At 32.0% G+C, this 23,412-nt stretch overlaps 2 protein-coding genes across 3 annotated transcripts; one reads left to right on the plus strand and one right to left on the minus strand.

The window, feature by feature from the left end:
* On the plus strand, positions 1-15,962 carry LOC134712001 (collagen alpha-4(VI) chain-like). Of its 2 annotated transcripts, XM_063573081.1 has the most exons (13): positions 1-113; positions 1,084-1,653; positions 2,638-3,204; positions 3,415-3,975; positions 6,231-6,248; positions 6,486-7,049; positions 7,660-7,689; positions 8,178-8,735; positions 9,798-10,361; positions 11,091-11,159; positions 11,989-12,252; positions 14,813-14,862; positions 15,908-15,962. In XM_063573081.1, the coding sequence occupies exons 1-13, from the start codon at positions 38-40 to the stop codon at positions 15,944-15,946; spliced, it is 3,930 nt and encodes a 1,309-aa protein (XP_063429151.1). In that variant the 5' UTR covers positions 1-37; the 3' UTR covers positions 15,947-15,962. The 2 variants fall into 2 exon arrangements, with proteins under 2 accessions (XP_063429151.1, XP_063429152.1); XM_063573082.1 differs by lacking the exon at positions 14,813-14,862.
* A 1,267-nt stretch (positions 15,963-17,229) lies between these two features.
* On the minus strand, positions 17,230-20,311 carry LOC134709600 (uncharacterized). Its single transcript, XM_063569757.1, has 3 exons — positions 19,990-20,311; positions 18,600-18,704; positions 17,230-17,668 (listed from the first exon to the last, which is right to left on the minus strand). Exons 1-3 carry the CDS (start codon positions 20,304-20,306, stop codon positions 17,515-17,517), a joined length of 576 nt encoding a protein of 191 aa, XP_063425827.1. The 5' UTR covers positions 20,307-20,311; the 3' UTR covers positions 17,230-17,514.
* Between the last annotated feature and the right edge of the window lie 3,101 nt (positions 20,312-23,412).

Here is a 23,412-nt window from a genome sequence, read left to right on the forward strand (position 1 = left end):
CTCACTATCTCATAGGAATTCACATTGGATTGGTGTCATGTATATCGCACCAGTTTTGGTTATTTTTCTCTCTCTGTTCATTATAGATGGCTATGGACAATTCTCAACGTCAAGTAAGTGTTTCTGAAGGAACAATGCATTTTGATTGTTGATCATTGGCGGAAAATAAAAAATACATCTTTCTGTTTCAATAATAGAAAGAGATAGGCATAGCTATGGAATCATCTGAATTGTATTTGGACCATGTTATTTTGTGTCTTTCTGTCATGGCTTATGGATTTAAATAGTACTTTCTTTTCTTTTTTATACACTGCACGCTTTTTATGTTATTATTAATTAACGAACCATATATCATATAAAAAGAAGATGTGGTATGATTGCCAATGAGACAACTATCCACAAAAGACCAAAATGACACAGTCATTAAAACAACTATAGGTCACCGTGCGGCCTTCAACAATAAGCAAAGCCCATACCGCATAGTCAGATATCATGCATTTTGAACACACATTCAAAAATCTTATGCGGAATTAAAAACAATTTATTAAAATTTTAACTGAACATTTGAAACAGTTGAACGTTAAAAATGCAATTTTCTTTAAACATGAAATAAGTAAGAAAACAAAAATAATAAAAAAATACCACTTTTAACAATGTTTCTTCAATATGCATTTAGTTATAAGTAAGCAGTGGTTTAACCTATCAGAAATAGTATTTTTTTTCAAAGGTACATGTAGACCGAGTGCTTGAAAAACAATACCATTTTAGGCGAGTACCGCTGTTGTCTGCTCTTTGGTCGGTTTGTTGTCTTTTTGACACATTCCCCATTACCATTCTCAATTTTGTTGCATATATCTTTCAATCCAATTTGCGCGCATATATTCATTTATATAATGATGATAAGTGATATTTTGTAAGTTTTTGTATTTCTACTTTTCACAAAGAGTTCTTTTGACTGCATCAGTCTGAATATTTTTGGTATCTTATTTATTTTAAGTTGTTGAAATAATGATAGTTGCTTTGCTTTTGATAACACTGAAGTTGTTTTATTACATACTATGTTCCAATATTTATATTTTACAGATTGTCCATCTAAGGCAGATATAGTATTTGTTCTTGACGCTTCAAGTAGTGAAGGTAGCACAAATTTCCAGAAACAGCTAAACTTTGTTCGAGATTTTGTCGGCAGGTTTTCTGTAGGTTCCAGTAGAAATCAATTTAGTGTCGTTACATTTGCGTCCAGTGTTAAAAATGAATTTTGGTTAAATGAATATATAAGCAGTTATAGCCTTAGAAATGCAATTTCCAAAATCACATATCAACAGGGAACAACAAACACACATTTAGCATTAGATTTTGTCAGACAGAACTCATTTCTTCCTTCCAATGGCGGACGACCAGATGCTGAAAAAGTCGTTATAGTTTTGACAGATGGCCAGTCAACAGATCCAGCAAAAACAAAAACTGCAGCAGAAGATCTACATTTAGCAGGAGCACAAGTGATTTCTGTAGGAATTGGAAGCGGGATAGGATCACAAGAACTAGAAACAATCGCTAGTGACAAACAACATGCTTTTAAGGTGGCAAGTTTTGATGCACTAAGGACTATAGAGACACAAATTCAACAAGCTGCATGCCAACCACCATCATTAGGTAAAGTGCTTATTTTGTTTATCTTTTTTGTTATTCGTTTACAAAAAGATGAAAGTTGACAAACGGCCTAAATAATAATTTGACCATTACCATAAAAACCTATAATTGTTGACTTCTATTTCATTTGATCTCTGACGGAGAGTTGTCTTATTGACAATTATAGTACCACATCTTCTTCTCTCGCTTGATTTCGTTTGGTCCATAAAAGAGGCATGTATTTCTTATGTTTGCAACTGTCTTTGTGGATATTGTCTTTAGTCATTGTAAAATCGATAAGCTATCTTTTGTATGTATATCGTTTGGCTTATTTTCAATACATATTGTACATTGTAAGTGTTTGAATTGATTGATTACATGAGGATGTTTATAGTTTGATATAAGAAAATTACCACACATTGATTGTTGCCTTTAACGTCCAGTAGAAAATATTTTGAGCATACTCAGGACAAAAACACATTGGCGTACTTACTTTGTAAACTCTCATTTACAACTCATTTTTATAATTGTTTGCCAAAAAGTGATTTCATTACAATAATGTTCCTTTTTCAACATGTTGTGTTCTCTGAACATTTTCTATAAGGTATAACGAAAGGGTTTATTAACAAATCACACTCAAGAAATTACGAGTATTCCTACTTGTTTTTCCATATATATGTATTGCATGTTTATGATTTAAAATAAAACTTCATATGGGAGTATTGTTCCTTTGAGATATGTATTTTTTTTCGTTTTGACGTTTTTCTGTTTTTTAATTTGAGAATGAACACATTTGTTTGTGATCGAAATTCCCTAAAGAATTTGAACGAAATGAAGACGAAAATTTATTTAAAAAACATTGAGTTAGTCAGGCATATCCAGTTTTCTTTACATACTAAGACATGCATCTAGCAACAAAGTATGGACATTAGTAAATATACCCAATATAACATACATTGTTATTCAATTCAAAATTTGCTATTATAAAGATTCCTGTATTTCTTTCAGTTTGTTCAAAGAAGAAGGCAGATATCGTATTTGTACTCGATGCAAGCAGTAGTATTGGAACAATCGACTTCCAAAAGCAGTTGGACTTTGTGAAAAATACGGTGAGACAGTTCACTGTTGGACCAACAAATACGCAATTTTCCGTCCTTTCATTTTCTGACCAAGTCTACAAGGAATTCAAATTAAACCAGTATTCCACAAAAACTTCTGTTATATCCGCTATATCTAAAATTAAATTCCACACGGGAACAACTAATACTCATCTAGCATTAAACCAAGTAACGAACGACAGCTTTTCAATAGCCAATGGCGGAAGACAAGATGCAGCGCAAATTGTGATCTTCCTTACTGATGGCCAATCAACCTACCCACCACAAACATTACAAGCGGCAAAGAATTTACATAAGGCTGGACCGGAAGTAATTGCCATTGGAGTAGGAAGCGGGGCAAACACCAATGAACTGACACAGATAGCTACTGATAATAACCATGTATTTCAAGTCGCCAACTTTGATGCTTTAGCAACTCTACAGACCAGTTTAGAAAAGACAGCTTGTAAAACAAATGGTAAAATAATACATATGGTGTATATGAATATGTAACTTTATGTTATCGATCTTTACATCTATCGTTATCTTTTGCAATAATGTAATAAATGTTAATTTGACCTTAATAACAAAACAAAACACAAAATTACAAAAAATAAGAAAAGTTGGACAGTGAGACAAAATATATTGGTATACATTGTATAATTATACATTAATATATTACTTTCAGAATGCCGTGGAGTAAAGGTCGATATTGTTTTTCTACTGGATTCGTCTGCGAGTGAAGGATCAACAAATTTTGAAACACAGCTCCAATTTGTTTCAAATTTCAGCTCCAGATTTTTTATTGGCCCAGATGCAGTGCAGATAGGACTAGCTACTTTTTCGAGTAATCCACACAACCAGTTTTGGCTCAACACTTATTCCAATCTGACTGATGTTTTAAATGCTCTTCAAAACGTTCCATACACCCAAGGAGGAACGAATACAGCAGAAGCCTTAAGTTTTGCTAAAAACAGTAGTTTTACGAAAGCACATGGGGCACGAGATGGTATTCCTAAGGTTCTTATAGTTTTGACCGATGGTCAGTCTCAGTCCCCACCAGACACCGCAATTCAGGCAAGCAATCTCCACAAAACTGACATTAAAGTTATATCTATTGGAATCGGAAGTTCAGTCAATAAAGACGAACTCGTAACCATTGCCACCGATCCAGGACACGCATTTACGGTTGCAAACTTCAGCGCTTTGAAAGATATAGCATTAGAACTTGAAAAACAGACTTGTAAAGGTAATGTTCTTTTTTTTATATATTTTGGAAGATAGTTTGCATTGATTCTGTGTTTATTTTGAATATTTGAAATTCTCCATCCCTAACGTCTAAGACTTCCCATGAATGTTTATTGGAATAGTACATCTAAATTCTCAACATACACCAAGATTAAGCAGACAATGTACTACAGTAGGAATCACAAAAGAATCAGACAGAATGAACTTTAAGAACACAATTTAATGACAATAATTTGTGATATATTAGTCAAATTAAGTGTATGAAATTTCCTTAAGTTTTTCATATGTCGCGTAATTTGAAACAAGCTTAAAAACTGTCAAAATGGGCTTATATTTTATGTTTAAAGTACAGGGAAATAAAATAGAGTATACTGATAGCACAAATCTTGAATATAATCCAAAATCACAACCTTTCATTTCCACAAAATGAATTTTCTTCTGAGATTGTAACAAAATATTTGTTTTATAATTTAAAACATATTGAAGTTTTGTATTATTTTACGCGACAAAATTTGATGCACGGGTGACAGAAATTTAGATAGTTGGATGTTCCTCAACAGAAAATAAATGGCAATAAAACATAAGGAACATTTTCAACCTAACGAATAAAACGTATTATATAGCAGGAATAGAAGTAACCTTATACTATTAGTTACACAGTGTGCAATTGTCCTAATACAAGAATTTATCGGGTCAATAAAATTCACCTACAACTCGTTTAAAATGTGTAATATTTCTAAATTTCAATAAAACTTTTTTAGATATGTTTTCACTTTACACTTTGTACCCGAATTTTCATAAAACTCGCCCGATTCGAACTAAGACCGGGGATAAATTCGTTATCTACGTTCTTATCCGTAGATATGGATGTTTTAACACCCTTCGACTTAGGCCGTGTTCACATTGACCTAAACTCGGTGTTATGTTAGTGTAACTCACACATAAACTAAATATAATTACGTTCCCATTGATAAAACTCAATGTTTACATGTAGTTTAAATCATGTTTTGCCTACATGCAGTCGATAGTCGATGTAGGCCTTGTGTAGGTTCAGTGTACACAAAACTAGGCATTCCGAATTGTAATTTTTCCATTTATACGTAAAAAAGAAACGATTTTTATATAAAATTGATACTTATAACACTTATTAATAAAGTTCTTTACAGCTTGAAATATTTGTCTAAACTTGATATATTTATTTGCTATAAAACACTTTACGTAGCCTTATTAGCCCCTTATCAAGACTCATCCATCATCTTTGCCGAACACATAATTTATTAGAAAAGGTCTACCCATATCGACTGGACGTACACACTTGACAGAAATATTTGCCACTGGTATTTATTCAAACAACGATTCACTCATTAATGCATTACTGAAAAAGGGTGAGGTTACTTGCTTGTTTGTGTAGAATCTCAGATCCGTTAAAATACAATTAGAAATAAAAAAAAATATCACCCTCTTCTTTTGCCAAAGAAACTTGTAGAAAAAAATATCATTTCAAACAAACAGAAAAGATAGAAATGTACTGATCCTTAAAATCGCTATTCTTTTTCTCTGTCTATAAGCAAGCTGATGCAGCCTTTTTTTAATTCGAAGTCGAGACATCTTTAAACTACTGCAAATCATCCAAAATTACTTTCTTAAAGGAGCAAACACTTTACTTTAAAAACAAAGGGGGGGGGGGGGGGGGGGGGGGTCTGAGTCCGAATTTTTTTTCATTCTAATCATCTGTTTGACCCGATTTTTTTAATCAAATTGTGGAAAAATCCATCCCCCCTTTTTTTAAAGTCAAATGGTCGTTCCCTTACTGCTAGAAAAGTTGTTTGAAAGTTTGAATTCGGTTTCTACGTAATGAACATTTAAATGACATATAGTTTACAAGTGTGAACAAATCTTATGTACAGGTAACTAAACAAGGTGTATAGATGTGGACAAATCTTATGTGAAACTAGTGTACAGTTCATTAAACCAAATGTAAACATGTTTACTGTACACGGCGTTTGGTGTGAACACGGCCTACGTCTCATGGTGTACATGGGTACTTCAGGGTGTTAAAATATCCGTATCTACGGATATGAACGTAGATAACTTATATTGACTTGATAAAAATTGTACTGAAAATTATAAGGACAATATCAGCCAATCAAATTACGAGAAATTACTCTAAATCATGATAAAGCCAGTTTCCGTTATCATGGTAAACATTAAACTCAAGACAGCTGTTGTATGACCTCCATTTTTTTTATATTACAGATGAAACTCCGTTAGGCCGTAAGTATATATACACATAACGTTTTTTATCAGTGCTAGTCACTTGTAATAATGTCCATGAACTAGTTTATTACATATCCACAAAAAATCATAAAATAAAAGTAAATAAACTAGGGTTGTTTGCAAACAATAATATTTTTGGGGTTCTTTTTGTATAAGGTAAGATGGATAATTTATCTACTACAAACTTATTATCGGTTACTTACTATGAATGATAAATATTTGGTATATTAATAGTGTGTGGTGCAGCAACGGCAGATGTGGTGTTCGTCCTAGATGCATCTAGCAGTGAAGGCAGTGCCAACTTCCAAAAACAAGTGGATTTCGTCAAAGATTTTGTAAAGCGATACCAGATAGGACCAAATAACGTTCAGATTGGATTAGTAACCTTCAGTACTTACGCATCTAATCAGTTTTATTTTAACACTTACCATGACCAGGCGTCGGTACTTAACAGACTGAATTCAATTCCCTACAACAGTGGGTCAACCCATACAGACAAAGGATTACAGTATGCCAGACTTTTCTTTGTACACGGTTCTAGTCATGGCCAGAGAGCTAAAGCTAATCAAATCGTGGTTGTTCTCACTGACGGACAATCCTCTAGTCCAAGTGCCACTACATCTCAAGCAAAACAACTGCACGATACAGGAGCAACAGTATTTGCTATAGGTATTGGCAGCAACGTTAATACCCATGAGCTTCAAACCATCGCTGACAGTCCACATCACGTGTATCAAGTGTCTGGTTTTGATGCTTTGAATGGTATACAATACGAATTAAATCAAGCAGCGTGTGCATGTAAGTTTCTAATAGAATAATTATGGAAAACACTGCCCCTTACAAGTTAATTATAAAAGAAGTATTGCTAATTTCCCCTGCATTTACTCACATTAGTGTTAGTTTCATAAGGTTTTTCTTTCAACTTTTACGTTTAAACCCTAAAAGTGAATCAATTACAAGGGAAAGTGACCCGATCGCTTTCTATTGATATAGTGTTTGCCAATAAAGAAAAATCGTAATTCATATGTAAAATGCATTTTGCAATGTCACAAAAGAGGAGATATGACGTAAATGTCAATGAAACAGCAGCACAACAATACAAATAGTTAAAGACAAAATGAGGATAAAACAGTCTTCGACACAAGTTATATTTCTGACTTTTTGTGATACTGAATGTTTCAAGCTTTTATCAGTCCCGAGTAAATTAAACCCGTGAAAACATTTATAAAAAAAAAACCCAAAAAAACCACGAAACCGTTGAAACTGCATTTTCAAAATTTAGATAAAGCATTAAATATGACTTTTGACCATTGCTGTCGCGGTTTCTGTTATATTTTATGATATTAATGTGTTCTTTTAATTTTCGTTGTTTTGATTGATGAACAAACATTTTAATTTTCTTTTACAGTGCCAACACCCCCACCAACGGTTGATCCAGGTTTGTTTATATTTAATTTGGGTGTTTCAACTTTTTGTTTTACTTATGAAAGAAGTAGTGATGAGACAATGGAATCAAGTCAATTTACTTAAGGGAAAATGCCAAAAAAAAACCAACCCCCTTTTTAGTTCTATAAAAGATTCCCATATTTACGTTAACCTACATTGATAAACTTGCAGGCACGTCATATGTTTTAGAAATATCTCGGTGTTTTATTTTGAAATGAATAAATGTTTTATGATCTAACTTGATTTTGATTCCATTTTTTGTCACTATAATTATTTTCTTGGTTTGTCATATAAATGTAAAATTAAGCTGTTAAATGCAAATAAACACTCCTATATATTTATTTTCCACAAATTTGATTTCCTGCTCTGCATTGTAAGTGTATAAGCACTTTTCTGTTTTGTTCCAATTCGTCGTGTCACATTTTAGTATATGCTATTCAGGTTTGTATTTGGACTGATCACTTATGAAATTTATTACAGAGTGTGGATCTCAACCAGCAGATATTTACTTTCTTCTGGATTCATCTGGAAGTGTTACACCAACCAACTTTAAAAAGCAACTAGATTTTGTAAAAGACTTTGCCAAACAGTATGTAATCGGACCTGCCAATATACAAATAGGAGTCGCTACATTTTCTACTTCTGTCCATGAACGTATACGACTTGACCAATACAAAAGCACAACTCAACTGGTGGCTGCAATTACCAGCGTGTATTATGATGGGGGACTGACGTATACCGACGATGCATTGAAGTATGCTCGTACAACAGCCTTCACTCATGGTGGTCGACCGAATGTTCAGAAGATTGTTGTTGTTCTCACTGATGGTAAATCATATTCACACACAAATACAGTCACAGAAGCAAATAAACTGAAAACAATGCCTGGTGTCAAAGTCATTTCTATTGGAATTGGATCCTCCGTCGACCGAAATGAGTTACTCGATATTGCGTCGGATTCCTCGCATATGTTCACAGTAGCTGGATTTAATTCTTTGACTGCTATCAAGTCAGAAATAGCATTTGCTGCCTGTCAATGTAAGTACGTTATCTATGATTTTGAAAACGAAAATACAATGTCATCCTATTTTTCTGTTTTATATCATTAACGGTACAACACATTTTACTGTACCAGATATGCACTTCGTCAACTATTATCTGTTCCGTGATGTTGATGAAAAAAATGTATGAAATTCCAAGAAACTAATATGAGTTAATATAACTAAAAGAGTTGAATACCAAAAAGAACAATCAAAGAGTAATATCCTTATCAGTACAAGGTATTAGAGTTGTACACGAGGGATGCGGAAGGGTAAGCAGATTCTGCTCCACATGATAGAGAAAACACAGGCTACATTTTAATCTATATTTTCTGTTGCATGAACGAGTGAATAAGAATATATAAGGTATACGTAAGGGAATGAAAGTTATCTATCTTCTTACAGAAAATCAAATTACTCAGTCAGACCTGCATTAGACTTCAAATATATATAAATAGAAGTGATGTAACCAGAAAAGTGCACTGCTTCTATGGTATACATAACGAGTACATATTTCAAACATTTTTATAATTAAAGATATTTTGTAATACGCCAGAATTATAAGCAGTTATAAAATTCGTGACATTAATAGGTGTTTTACAAAATAACTAATTATTCTCACTAAAATTACAATCAACTTATTGTGTAAAAAAAATATATCAATAAGAGATAATAGTAGTTCTTTTAGTTCTTTTTCAAACATGAGCAGGGAGAGTTCAATTTAATTAGGATAATAGTTAAAGTTTCTATGTTAAGTGCAAGACTCAGAAATAATCAAAGAAATGTACACATTTCTTCATAATTTGATTTTTTCAAGGATATAACTAATTATGATTGTTGCCTATGTTTGCTTGAGCATTTTCGTTTTGAAAATCAAGTTGTAATTAAAAAAAAGGCTTTATTTAAATGGGCTCATCTTTTGATCATATCCAAACATTTCTGAAAGATATTCATAAAGGCAACAGTAGTATACCGTTGTTCATAGCATGTAACATAATGACTTTTTTCTTATCTTTGGCACATCTTCAATTTATCTACAGGCATATCTTATTTATTACAGCATGTGGATTTGTACAACGTGCCGATATTATATTTGCGCTGGATGCTTCATCCAGTGAATCTAGTGTAGACTTTCAAAATGAGCTGAATTTCATGTCTCGTTTTGTAAATGATCTACCAGTCGGCCCAAACAATGTCCAGTTCGGATTGGTCACATTCGGATCAACGGCTCATAATGAGTTCTTCCTTAATCAATACGGAGACAAACAATCTACCCTTGATGCTATTCAAAAGGCCACATATGTAACAGGTACCACAGCTACTGGTGATGCATTACAGATGATTAGACAGCAACATCTCCTCCCTTCGCACGGAGCACGAAACTCTTCAAAACACTTTATAATAGTCCTTACAGATGGAGCGTCAACAAACAAAAATCTTACTGCAGCACAGGCATCACTACTGAAACAGGAGAACGCTATTGTAATAGCCATTGGAGTTGGTAGCGGCATAGATAAGAACGAGTTGAATGTAATAGCCACCGACTCTAAACATGTGTTTAATACTCAAGATTTTATCACTTTACAACAGATTCAACAAGAAGTGAAAAGTGCTACATGCGATGGTAAGATTGAGAATTTAGTTCTATGATAAATTATAAAATAATTAAAAAATGATGTTTATGAAATGTTGAGAATGAAAACAAGAAATGTGTCAAAGAGACAACAACCTGACCAAAAGGCAGAAAACAAACGGAACTAGCTGGGAACATATTGTGGCTATAACATTGTCATCAGATTAAACGACATAAAACTTATGTCAGTCGACTTGAGAGTCCACTTTTCTATTTTTTTCAAAAGAAATATATTTTTTAAAAGTATTCAGGATGAATGTCGATTAATATGTAGGAACTGTATAGGATAGACAGATATACATGTGTATCGTGTTCAGGAGGGGTATTTGAGAAAAAGACAAGTCGATAGAATAAAATTTCTTCTCGGGACTGGTACTGCAAGTACTCTACTGACCATGATATATCCATGATATATCCGTTTGATTATACAGAATATAGATGGATAGGCTAATTTAATATATAATACATTTGCATGTCTTTGCTATCGAGACATAGGCAAAGACAGCCGCATTTAATGAATTGCACATCTGCGTCTCCTTGAAGAGTTTAAAGGAACAAGTTTTGGATAATTCCACGATAGAGAGAGTTAAAACTGCATAATATTATGGTGCATATACCTTGGCTATAATGAAATATGTAGCAGAATTATCTTAACGAAAATATTTGAAAAATATACTCTTATTTATCTTCGTGTTAAAACATTCAATTTCATTTTTTCAGCATTAAAAACAACTTTGCCGACAACTACATTATCTACGACTACAGTTGCTACAACAACGCCAACAACTGGTAATTTATTTGTATATTAATGATGCAAAAGTCATTAAGAAAGTAATGGTGAAGGGTATTGGAAGGTTGCATACATTAAGTTTGATTTTGCATTATATGCAGTCTTATATTTCAAGACATATACTTTTTAGTGTTGTGTTTCCGTTGTTTCGTAGTTCTCATCTTAAATTTGATGTCTTTCCTTAGTTTTAGTTTGTAATCTGGATTTGTTTCTTTCTCAATCGACTTGTGAATTTCGAACAGCGACATACTACTGTTGACTTTACATATAACATGTCTTTTACTTGTAAAATTTGGGCAAACCATTTATAGAATAAAATTCGAATACTTTGACCGTTATGGAATAACCCTTTCACAAATGATATCGGATATGTTCCTTGCGTCGTAACTACAATCCCCTTCCCTTTCATGAATTTGACCTACCGAACTAGACTATTTACCGGATTTGTAATCACATAAGCAACACGACGGGTGCCGCATGTGGAGCAGGATCTGCTTACCCTTCCGGAGCACCTGAGATCACCCCAAGTTTTGGTGGGGTTCGTGTTGTTTATTCTTTAGTTTTCTATGTTGTGTCGTGTGTACTATTGTTTTTCTGTTTGTCTTTTTCATTTTTAGACATGGCGTTGTCAATTTGTTTTGGATTTACGAGTTTGACTGTCCCTTTGGTGTCTTTCGTCCCTCTTTTTGAATAAGACTTAAACCCTTTCAAAACGTCCTCTGAATTTCAACGTGTTAAGTTAAAATATGTCATATGACAACTCTTGTACTATCATCTTTGTTATTGATATAAATCAAAATTGTACTTTATTTTTTTAATTGTTTTCAGTGACAACGACGGAACCATTCATCGAAACCCCAGCGCCAACTCAACCAAACATCGAAACACCAGCCCCAACTCAGCCAAACATCGAAACACCAGCGCCGACACAACCAAACATCGAAACACCAGCCCCAACTCAGCAAAACATCGAAACGCCAGCCCCAACACAGCAAAACATTGAAACGCCAGATCCTAACCGGGAATACCCTATAACAACGACGTCTAACCGTGAAACACCTGCACAAGCATTCCCATTAACACCATCACCAGGTAAACATATTTGGTTGAGTTAGTTGCACCACCACCACCATATCAAAATAATTTCAAAATTGAAAAAAATATGGACTTATTAGGTTTGGTGATGTACAATGCTTAAACACATATATTTGTGGTTTGAAACAACAAAATGTTTGTCAGGCAGACATTATTACATATCTGTCATCGGTGAATATGTGAGATAATGGTAAGGGAAGCCGATTTGATAGTCAATAAAAAAACTAAATGCCCAAAATGAGGTCACGCAATATATACATTTAATGTCTCGTATTTTTAAGAAATATTTCAAGATATTTAAAACAAATTTTTTTTCAACACTTTAAAGGAGAAGGTCCAGTTAGACCCCTTTTTGGCCCCAAAATATAGCAGTTTTACAAAATTGTTAAAATGTTAACTTTTAGTTATTTATCACACAGTAGAATGGTTCTGCTACAGAAATATGGGCCGTTTTTGAAAATACAATGCACATATATTGGGAACTAGCACCATTATTCACAATTCCAGCATTTTAGTTAAATTTTAGACGGTTTCCGTGTAAAACGAAAGTGGCCGCATTCGTGTTCATCCAAAATATTGAAATGGAAGTTGTATTTGATGATAATACATAACATATATAAAGATTGAGGATGAACACGGATGCGACCACTTTCGTTTTTGACAAAAACCATCTGAAAAGTGACTTTTTTTCGCAATTTTGGTAGATTTTTCATATTTGAGCTTGAATCGGATCGTTTTAAATGACTAAATAAGTTAAAATCTTTCAAATAAATTAATTGATTCATATGAAATACACACTTAAGTGTTTACAAAGTGGTCAAAATCTTTCGTCAGATGGAACTGAAGTTACCGGACCTACTCCTTTGTAAAGCGTTTTGACGTCATAATCAATTACTCGAACGCTGATTAATATCTTAACTATTAATTCCAAGGATTTTTTTTAATAATCGTGTATTTTCAAAATGTCCCATCTCCATAACACAAAAAGTTATCCGTCATATTTGAGGGTATTTTCATACTTTTTGTTATTAGTATTTATGTGTTAACGAAAGTGACAATTGTAGATGACGATTTTGGTCTGTAATTAAAAATCTTTAATGCGATGATGATTGTATTTCTCCTTAAAGTCCGGACGTAAGTGGGTATTTCAGAATTATTTCTTTGGATTTCGTTATTCAAAATGATTAGTATTCACGAGGGAGGACTTATGGGTTGTTGTAATAACTTTGATTCTTCAGGGATAACACATATATCTACTCCCTAAAATTTGGTAGCTATGAGGCCTTTACGGGAATTTTTAATTTATTTGTATTTCTTTTGTCTTAACGACCCCTTTTAAGGAGGCTTGAGGGTACACAATTTTTTTTTCATGACAATTCTTATTTATCACTACCATATGGTACAAAAATCATCCATACAAATCAATACGTTTTGACCCCAGATGACTTTTAAAATGTAAATTTCATTGAGAAAGCTCCAAATTATCTCCCTTTGGTGAAAACTTGCCTTTTTTTGGTACAAAATTGATGAAACCACACAACAGAATTTCATGAAACCTTTTAAGATAATAAGAATATACTATGTAGATGTGCATATCGACAGGAAATTACGGTTAATTTTTTTTCTAGGAGTTACGCTCCTTTGAACTTATGTGCTTCAATGTACTTCTGCAACCGTTTGTCATCTCAACTCCTTTGAAACCACACAACAGAATTTCATAAAATTTTGTAGACAATAAGTACAAACTATGTAGATGTGCATATTGACAGGAAATAATAATTCAATATTTTATCTTGTACAATTTTTTTTCTTACACTTATTCAATTTCTCAAATGACAAAGTGGGGACGTGGAGTATGTGAGCGTGCTCACTAAGGTTTCTTTAATGTATTATTTTTTTCAAATAAGCTGCACTTAAACTAAACTATCGTAAAAGTTGAGCGATTTCTGTAATTATGTTCTTTTTTTATTTCAATATTGCCTCTATTTCTCCTATTAGGCCAACAGAAAAAGAGTAACTTTACAAAAATGTTTGCTTCTTTCGAAGGCAGATTGTGAGCTTAAATGAACGGTGACCCCATTTTTTAATTAATTTTTCTATTAAGTATATGACACAGTTCATTTATAGAAAAATATAGAGAAATCCTATATTAGATAAGAAAAAGAGTAACTTTCAAAAATGTATGCTTCTTTCGAAAGCAGAATGTGAGCTTAAATGAACGGTGACCCCATTTTTTAATTTAGTTTTCTTTTAAGTATATGAAAAAGTTCATTTATATAAAAAAAAAAAAACAAAAAAAAACCCTCGAGCCCCCCCCCCCCCCCCCCTTAAATGTCGATGGCTAAAAAGAGAAAACAAATAACGGACGGACATGTTTATGATAGTTGTTAATTGATAGCAATTATAAATCGTCCTGTCCCCTTTTTAACATGATTTTAGAATTTTATACTTTCTGTACATGCGTATTGCGACAATTTATTTATTGCCCTTAAAATAAATGACTAAGTTTAAAAGTATATTCTGTCCCGCATCTTTATATTAGTTACTTTTCTTACAGATCCCCAAACAGCAACAGGCGATTTTAACGAAAGGCAAACAATTTCAGGGGTAGGTATTTGGCAAAAACTTTTCCGGGGTCCATACAGCTCTTCAGCATCGGTCTTTGTTTTGTCCTTTTATACATATTTTTTTTAATTCTTTTAATTACTGGTGAGTCTTCTGTAGACGATCTCGCGTCTGTCGTAAGCAATACTCATCTTGGTATCTGGAATGAGTTAATTTGCAGTTGCCATCTGTCCTACTAAGGGTTCTTACAATTTATTTTAATGGAAAAATTGCATTTTCAAGCCGAGGACCTTTTTTTGCTGGTGAACAATGAGGTACGCATCCGCTAACATAAATTCAATTTGTTTTCTGCAAAAATGCAGAAAACAATCGCTATGTTGTCTTCCAGTTCATACATGTACTACAAATTAAAATAAATGTACAGTTTACTATACTTACTTATTGTCTCGTATACAAATTTGCTTGGCATTGGACTATAAACGGTTTGATCAATGTCTTGTATTTAAAATGATGCAAGTAAAACAAGTTTAAATGTGTTTTCTTTTTAAATCTTCTGCAGCTTTGAATAACTCTCAAGTTTTAGTTAAGCATACGTATAAACGTTTGGACAAGCATTCTTTCAGTAAAAATACAAAATTAAAAACTAGTTTTTTTGTATCTCTTGGAAGTAACTAATTTTCCAGTATATTTTTAAGTAAGAAATAGTTTCTCCGTGTGATGTCAATAATTTCAGTTGGATTTTTGCGATTTTTTTTTGGAGCATATCATATATCTGTTATTCAGAAAAATAAATGCTGTGATAAATCGTATAGAATTGTGCATTTATTTCTATATCATAACCTCTTATTTAAAATTATAACCTTTTTTTGTCATTTGGAAACCTCTTACGATTTTTTCCAATTCCCATATTTATAAACCAAATCACAAACGGTAGACATTGCAGTTTTAGGTTTGTACTTAGATAAAAAAAAGTAGCAAATTAAATATGGTAAAAGTTGATAGAATAAAAACAATTATACATGACTTGGATTGTATATATATTTATTTATCTAATTATGAAATTTATGTATATATTTATTTTTTTCAGCAAAGAAATGAAACCTCCAGTGTTAGTTTCTTAAAATAAATTGACAAAAATAAAAGATTCTGTTAGCTTTCTTTTTTTTTCTTTTCTTTTTTTTTTTTAATAAAAACTGAGACTAAAAATGACAATCAAATCCAAAACCATATATTCATGAAACTGAAGGTTTACATTTGGAATCATTAATCGATAAATTTAAAATCAAAATGTTTTATATATTTAAAATCAAAATGTTTTATATATTTAAAATCAAATTATTTCATATATTTAAGCAGTGCCAAATCTCCAACTTCTTTGTATACGATAATGATAAAGATATACGAACCCTACATTTTAAAATATCCATCTGTGGATAACAAAACTGAATGAAGGAACAATAACGTTAACATTGGAAAAGGATCAACTCTGTGATATAACACATGTAGTAGATAGCAACCATAGGCAATTTAAAGAAAACCTAGGTTCAATCCGTAACTTTCTATTGATTGTGCCATTGGATTGGGGACGTTTGGTTTTGAATTTACTTCAGAGTTCGGTATTTTTGTTATTTTACTTTGTACAAACTCCTTAACTGGGACAGACATATATATAATGTGGAGGGGTGAAATATGTTCATAAGCGTTACACCCTCTCCTAATATTGGATAGTGGTGTAACAGCACAACATAAGAAAAAAAATCACTGTGAAAGCAATTGGACATAACTCAACTAATCAGATTGACACGAATAAATATTATGAACTCCATGGAAAAAGACTAAAAAGACCGATATAAATGTACTCTCAGTAAATAAAAACTTATTGAAAGCCAATAACAACTTAAAAATAAATCATGTCCCCCATATTAAATGTCAAGCAGTGCACTTGAGTCTTCCAATGGATAAAGTGTAAAGATGAATAAGCAGTATGGACAAGCAAAAAAGTTTGCAAAACCAACACATAAGTACACAATATCGACAGCATGTAGCAGGTTTGCATGAATTTATATCAATAAATATTTATTTACAATGTTCTTATTTATAGGAAGAAAATTAGGTTTAGTACTTATAAAAACAATATTCAAAGATATAACTATGGTGTTAAAATAAATTGTATTAAGACACATTTTCTTTCAGTTATAAACATCAATACCGTAAATTGAGGTGATATCGCGTTAGTTATCAAAATTTTACAGGTACAGCCAAACTTCAACACTAAATCTGAAGTTATGAAAGAATGTATTGAAAATAATCAGTAATGTATGGTAAAATTCCTTACTTAATAAATCACAAGTTAAAAAGCGTCGTTTTACAACAAAACATTAATCCAAGAATTTCCCTAAATATATTAATTGAATTGAAATTAAACGGATGTTTTTTTAGATTTGCCATTAGCGCTGATTCATACCAACACAGAAACAAGTGTGCTGATATGTAATGGAAATAAGTGGTGGAGGTACATGTTATTGCAGAAACAAACATAAAACATATAAAGTAATAAAAAAAACACTGGTACAAGTGCACAATAGGAATACGATAGAAAAATTATTCACGTAGTACATTGATGCTTCTACGAAAGACAACTCAAAAATCACAATACAATTGATCAGTCATATACACGATTTTCTCTAAATTTTATCATGAACTATTTACACATTTACAAAACCTAGGATAAGACACAGGAACAAATCTTATCTTTGGTTCAGTGTTTATTTCTGGATCTTGTATAAGGATCCACGTATGGTAATCATGTTCTGGTTGACATTGGCCGAAGTTACAGGTAGCCCTAGCACTGAAAAGTAGAAAATAAGATAAAGTTATGTGAATACTAGTATACTTAACTTGACCAGCGTATATAGAGATGAAAGAAGAAAGGAATGGTGGTCTATATCATTTCGATAAAACCATGAATGACCAAATCGGATATTGAAATTTATCAAAATATATATGTATTAGAATGAAATGTTATATAAAACTAGACTAAGAATTCCATAAAATGTCAAAAGGTTAATAGCTTCTAATTCTGCATGGATAAATCTTGTACATGCCTATGTAATGAAGTTGGCTTATATTATCATGTGATGTGAAATGTTCTTATAAAGTGGTGCCAAATTTCTTCTGTGTTTCATTCACAGAATTGATTGCAGAAAGGTGATTCGTAATATTATTATGATATAAGAGCATTTAAGTCATACTCAAATTAAAAATAATGTTTAATCAAATACTAATATTGTAAAAAAATATATAGTTATTCCAATAATATACATCATTATTTTGAAGCAATTTGTTTCAAAAATGATATTGATACATGTTTTGTAAATGTTTGGAATTAAACCACCAGAAAATGAATTAAGGTGTGACATAGTCAACAATAGTACTGCTCTGGAAAATGAATTTCAGTACTAGACCTATAATATCCATCTATTTACAAAACTATAATTCATTAACGAGATAAAAGCTTAAGTTTTCAAACTTGAGTTTAAATTGAAAATAATAATCAGTTATCTAAAACGTTTGTCTCTTCATTTCACAGAAAACACTCTGAAGAATATTTTGAATGCAAGAGTAGATACAACTTAAAAAAAAAAAGCAAATTGAAAAGTAATATTCAATACGCATGCTTTGTTCTAACAACTATACACGTATCTGCTTATAAAATAGAATTGAATATAAATCTAGAAAGGTATTCGTTATCATAAGTAAAAATAGTTAAAGTAACTTACGGACATTTTCCTAGAAACAAGATCTGCCATCCATCTGCTGGCTTATGAACGTCATACGATTTACCTTTGTATTCTATTTTTACCGGAGCTGTTGCCGAAAATTTACTGAAATAAAATAAATTTATGTCAATTGAAAGTACTAATCTCGACTAATAATTTTATTTTGGATGTAACGCGTCTTCTGATTGGCTGCCGTCGTGTTGTTTATCAGCCCATAGACATATTTTGTCATGTGACCGTGACGTTATCAACGTTTGTTCATGGTTTACTCCGATTTAAAATGGAATTTAGAATTAAATTATAGGAAATAACTGTAACATTTTTTCTGTCTATTCAAAATGACATAAAAAATGTGGTGCAAACTATAAAATATTACGCTACGCGGGTTATTCATTGTGCACCACATTTTTATGTTATTTCGAATAGACAGAAAAATATTACAGTTATTCCTCAAATAAATGATGAGTATTCAATTTGACTACTTCCGAAAGTTGAATAGTCCTCAAACAAAAACTAAAAAAATGATACCAACATAATTGTATAATTCAAATAATTTCACAAACCTATTTTAAAATTAGACTATGTACTCATTCCGACCGTCTATAGCGTGAATATTCGTTAATTTCTACAATTTCATTGATAGTATACCACCCACACATTACTTCGAGCGTTGCTCAATCTATATGGTCGATAAATTGACCTATAAGCGTTTGAAAACAAACAAGTGGGTTGGTGGATTGGTAAGAAAGAAAATATATAGAACGTTTTAAACATATTTGTTTTTAAGAACAGTGAAAAGATTTTCATTAATGAAGAGAAAAATTATCAAACTAATCAAGTTATTTTTTAATTCTGCTAAATTGCCTCCTATCTGCCTACTCAATAACCGAGTCACATATTCACATATATACTACGAATATGTGGTATGATTGCCAATGAGACAAGTCTCCACCAGAGACCAAATGATATAGACCTTTACAACTAAAGGCTTGCAGTGGCGGATCCAGACATTTTTTTTTCTTTCATCAAACTGTAAATACGGGTTCAAAACTGTATCGTATGCTCTTAATCTATCCGTGTTTCTCTACATACATGCGAGTTCATGTTGTAGTAGTTACTAGCAGTAATTACATGCTAGTGCTGATAGAACCTAACATGTTTGTTAAATATTTTTTTTTTTGTATCGCATGCATCCGACTTTCAAAAATAAATATAAATGATTCATTTAAAATCAACTTAACCGCGTCTTCGTGATCCAAAGCTGGAAAATTGGTATCGTACATGCATGTTCGCCAATTTCGTGTTCATATTTTTAATTCAAGTATTTATATATTTACACATAATTAGGTATAAATTCCCTCCTAAAAAGAACAAATGTTACAATACTTACGTTGGACAGCAAGTTGAACACTGAGCTCTTTTAGGTCGTGTGTTATTTAACCACCATGGCAATTCCACGGAGCACGACGGTGCTTTTGATATCTTTGTCCAGAAAGTTTTGGATTTCGTTATTTTTCCAAGTGGATAATAATAATTATAGCTATACATCTTATCAGTACTATACTTGAGTTTCATAATTTGCCTCTCGCTGTATATCATATTTTGAAATACATGTCTATTCTGGTTAAACCATCTTACTGTTGCAGTAGTAACTAGGCTTACGTTTCCGATAATAACGAAACAGACTGCCACTTGTAGCAAATACATTTTGAATCAGTAATGTGACGAACTGAAACCTTTAAATAAAAGAAGTAATAAATTAAAAATAAATTCAGCAAAATAAATATTTATGTACTGATGAGTAATGAATAATAATAGTTGTTGTTAAAAAAATGCACACAATCCCTACTTCATGCATTAGCACGTACAAAAGTAGACCAGTTACAGGTGAATTTGGGATAAGCAGTATTTTAAGAGGATATTTGACTACGAAACACATTAAATTGTCAGCAAATAAATCCTGTATATTTATTTGTACTAAAGTTCTCTCACAACTTTCCTTTTATTGAAATATTAAATTGAGAAATATGAAACCGCCAAGACTTAAAAAGCCATCATACACAATACATCAAAACCGGATGTTGGATTATTAGGCAGAGTAGAACTAGTTTACCTGAACAAATTTATTTTATGGTTCAGCGGATTATAAACCCAAACTTTTTCAAAGACAATTGATTATCCTTACCTGTTCTAGTTTTATATTTATTGGTGCAGTTTCCCCATATGAACTTAAATAATTTCAGTTAGTTTATGCTACTGAAATTCAATGGATTTGCAAAGCTTCCTAAACTTTATATTACATGCCTCATTAATAACAAAAAAAAATTAGCATTGATTGTCTAAAATTTTATAAAGAAATTTACAACTTTTTTGAAAGTTATATGCTCAAAAAAGGAGAAAAAAACGACAGAAGACACCGAATTGATAATTCAAAATCTTTAAACACGAAAAAAAGAAATAAAATAGGGTAAAAAAATGCCTAAAAAACAAAGAAAATAAAAAAATGTCATGAAAAACAAATTATTCTTAGGTAGTTATCACATTCGCCCCGCTCACTCTACACGTAAACGTTCCTATTTCGACTTGATGTTCATATACCTTGTTAAGCCTAACGGACACTCCTTTATCCTGAGTTTACTACTGAATGGAAGAGGGCAAGGAATGGTCATATATCTGAACTTGAGTAAACCCGTGGTGTTCTAGTGAAATACATACCCCTGTACGCTACACTGATGAGTCTGTTGTAGACGAAACGAGCGCCTGGCGTAAAAAAATCTTCAGGCCTTATATCTTTGATGTTTTTTTTCTACACTATATGTTAACCTATATGATATATCCAAATCTGCAAAAGACTCACCAGTGACACTCGAATAAAATAAGTTAAAAAGGCCATAAAGTACAAAGTGAAAGAGCATCGCAGACCAGAAATAATAAATGTTTTGCCAAATTCAGCTAAGGAAATCTATGCCTGAGGTAGAAAAGCCAAACATCATTTTGTGACTGTACCAAGTTTGGATATCTTGATCATGTGTTCTTTGATTGTACTGAGGTGTTTGGTGTTGGATAGCCCTGTGAACTGTACACTGACGAGTCTTTTGTAGACTGAATGAGCATCTGGCGTAAAAATTGAAGCCTTATATCTTGGATGAATTTTTTCTACACTATATGTTAACCTATATCTAAGTTCGTGATTTGCAAAAGAAAAACCAAACCTAAAAATGAATCGAAATAAAAAGTATAAAAGTATATTCTCACACTAGCATAATGAACGTTTCTAGCGAAAACTTAATTGGAATACAGTAATTTGTTCAATATAAACTGACGATCAAAGATGCTTAAATCCCATGAAAGTATGGATATCTTTTGCTTCGGAAATCTTAACTCTAAAAATTTTTGAATGAAAAATCAAAATACGATGAACACAATGCCATTATATATTAAATAGATCTTTATAAGGTTTCAATGTTATTCAGTCATTTGTTTGATTTAAGTTGCGAATTTAAAGGTTGGACGGACATAAAGGCTAATATCGAACGCCCGATCATTCAATGCGGGACATGGGAACATATTATAAGAAGTAGTTATGTAATTTTTATAATACAAATGTAGTAAAATATCTTACCGTTAAAATTTAATCTGTCTAGTAAGACAGTGACGGTTAAATGATTATTCTATATATGAAATATTTTTGCCTTGGTTACTATGACCAGAAAATTTCATTCATTATTGACAGCAACTATTATGTCACATCTATTAAAAACGGAATTAAAGATTGGATTTACGTAGGAATGTTTCAAATTTTTAGTGACGAAAAGCGTAAATAAGGTTTGTCCACATGAGAAATGACGTTTGTCGTGATGGCCAGGGTCCAATAAAATCAGTCGGATTCGTTCCGTTCCGTTTAGTTTGTTTCCTTTTATTATTATTTATCAACATGCGGTCGGTGTGAATGTCCTGTTTTCTATTCAACTTTACGTAAGGGATAGATGTGTAGATATCGTGTAAATGCCTCCTGACAAAACAAAAAACAACAATATAGGACGAAATGTTATTTGCCTTTTATATACAATTTTGTATGGTTTTTGATTTCCAATTAATAGCCTTGAGTATTTCTGTGAGATTGATTATCGGACTGCACATCTGGTGCAATACGATTGATACCGTTAATATTATTGATAATAAGTACTCCTTTGTCGAAACCTCTGCTGGTGGACTGTTAGTGTCCAAAAGCATCACCAGCACAAAAGACATTACTTTGGTATAATGCTTGATTAAAATATTTGCAGTTATAAAAGTTTGAAAATTTTTTTTAATTAGGAATTAAATCCCCTCTTGCAAATCTCTGATTGTAAGTACGGATTTGACCATACTTTATGGTCCTTTTGGATATTATCAGCACATTAACCTTTGCATACAAGTATATGGTTTAAGATTTTCAAATATTGGCCTCGATCATCACGCAAGAGACATAAATAATTGTCCAAACGTGCATTTTGTGCAATAAAATTGTTATCGTCAATCAAATTTTAAACATGAATTATTTTAATGTTAAAATAAATATTATACTATTAAGTTAAAGTTTAAAACAATTATGTTTTATAAATCCTGAAACATTGAATATATTAAGTTCAAAACTGCTAACTTACAATTTTTATCTAATTTATATTAAGAAGGTTACTTTTTAGGTCTCTGTAGTTGTGAATATCTATTTCTCGAAATATTTCGAAAATTCTATCGAAAAAGTCATTCAATAGTGACTGTCACTTACATCACCATTAATTAAGTAACAAATGAAAAACACTTGACCAACATG

This window comes from Mytilus trossulus, chromosome 3 (genome assembly GCF_036588685.1).
Source record: "Mytilus trossulus isolate FHL-02 chromosome 3, PNRI_Mtr1.1.1.hap1, whole genome shotgun sequence".
Classification (NCBI taxonomy): domain Eukaryota; kingdom Metazoa; phylum Mollusca; class Bivalvia; order Mytilida; family Mytilidae; genus Mytilus; species Mytilus trossulus.

Excerpts from the sequence above, each read along its gene's own strand:
- LOC134712001 (XM_063573081.1), top strand. The coding sequence starts at position 38 with ATGTATATCGCACCAGTTTTGGTTATTTTTCTCTCTCTGTTCATTATA. Across the intron at positions 3,205-3,414 it reads GACAGCTTGTAAAACAAATG|AATGCCGTGGAGTAAAGGTC; the intron begins GTAAAATAATAC and ends TATTACTTTCAG. Across the intron at positions 7,050-7,659 it reads AAATCAAGCAGCGTGTGCAT|TGCCAACACCCCCACCAACG; the intron begins GTAAGTTTCTAA and ends TTTCTTTTACAG.
- LOC134709600 (XM_063569757.1), bottom strand. The coding sequence starts at position 20,306 with ATGTATTTGCTACAAGTGGCAGTCTGTTTCGTTATTATCGGAAACGTA. Across the intron at positions 18,705-19,989 it reads TGTTCAACTTGCTGTCCAAC|TAAATTTTCGGCAACAGCTC; the intron begins GTAAGTATTGTA and ends ATTTTATTTCAG. Across the intron at positions 17,669-18,599 it reads TTGTTTCTAGGAAAATGTCC|TGCTAGGGCTACCTGTAACT; the intron begins GTAAGTTACTTT and ends TCTACTTTTCAG.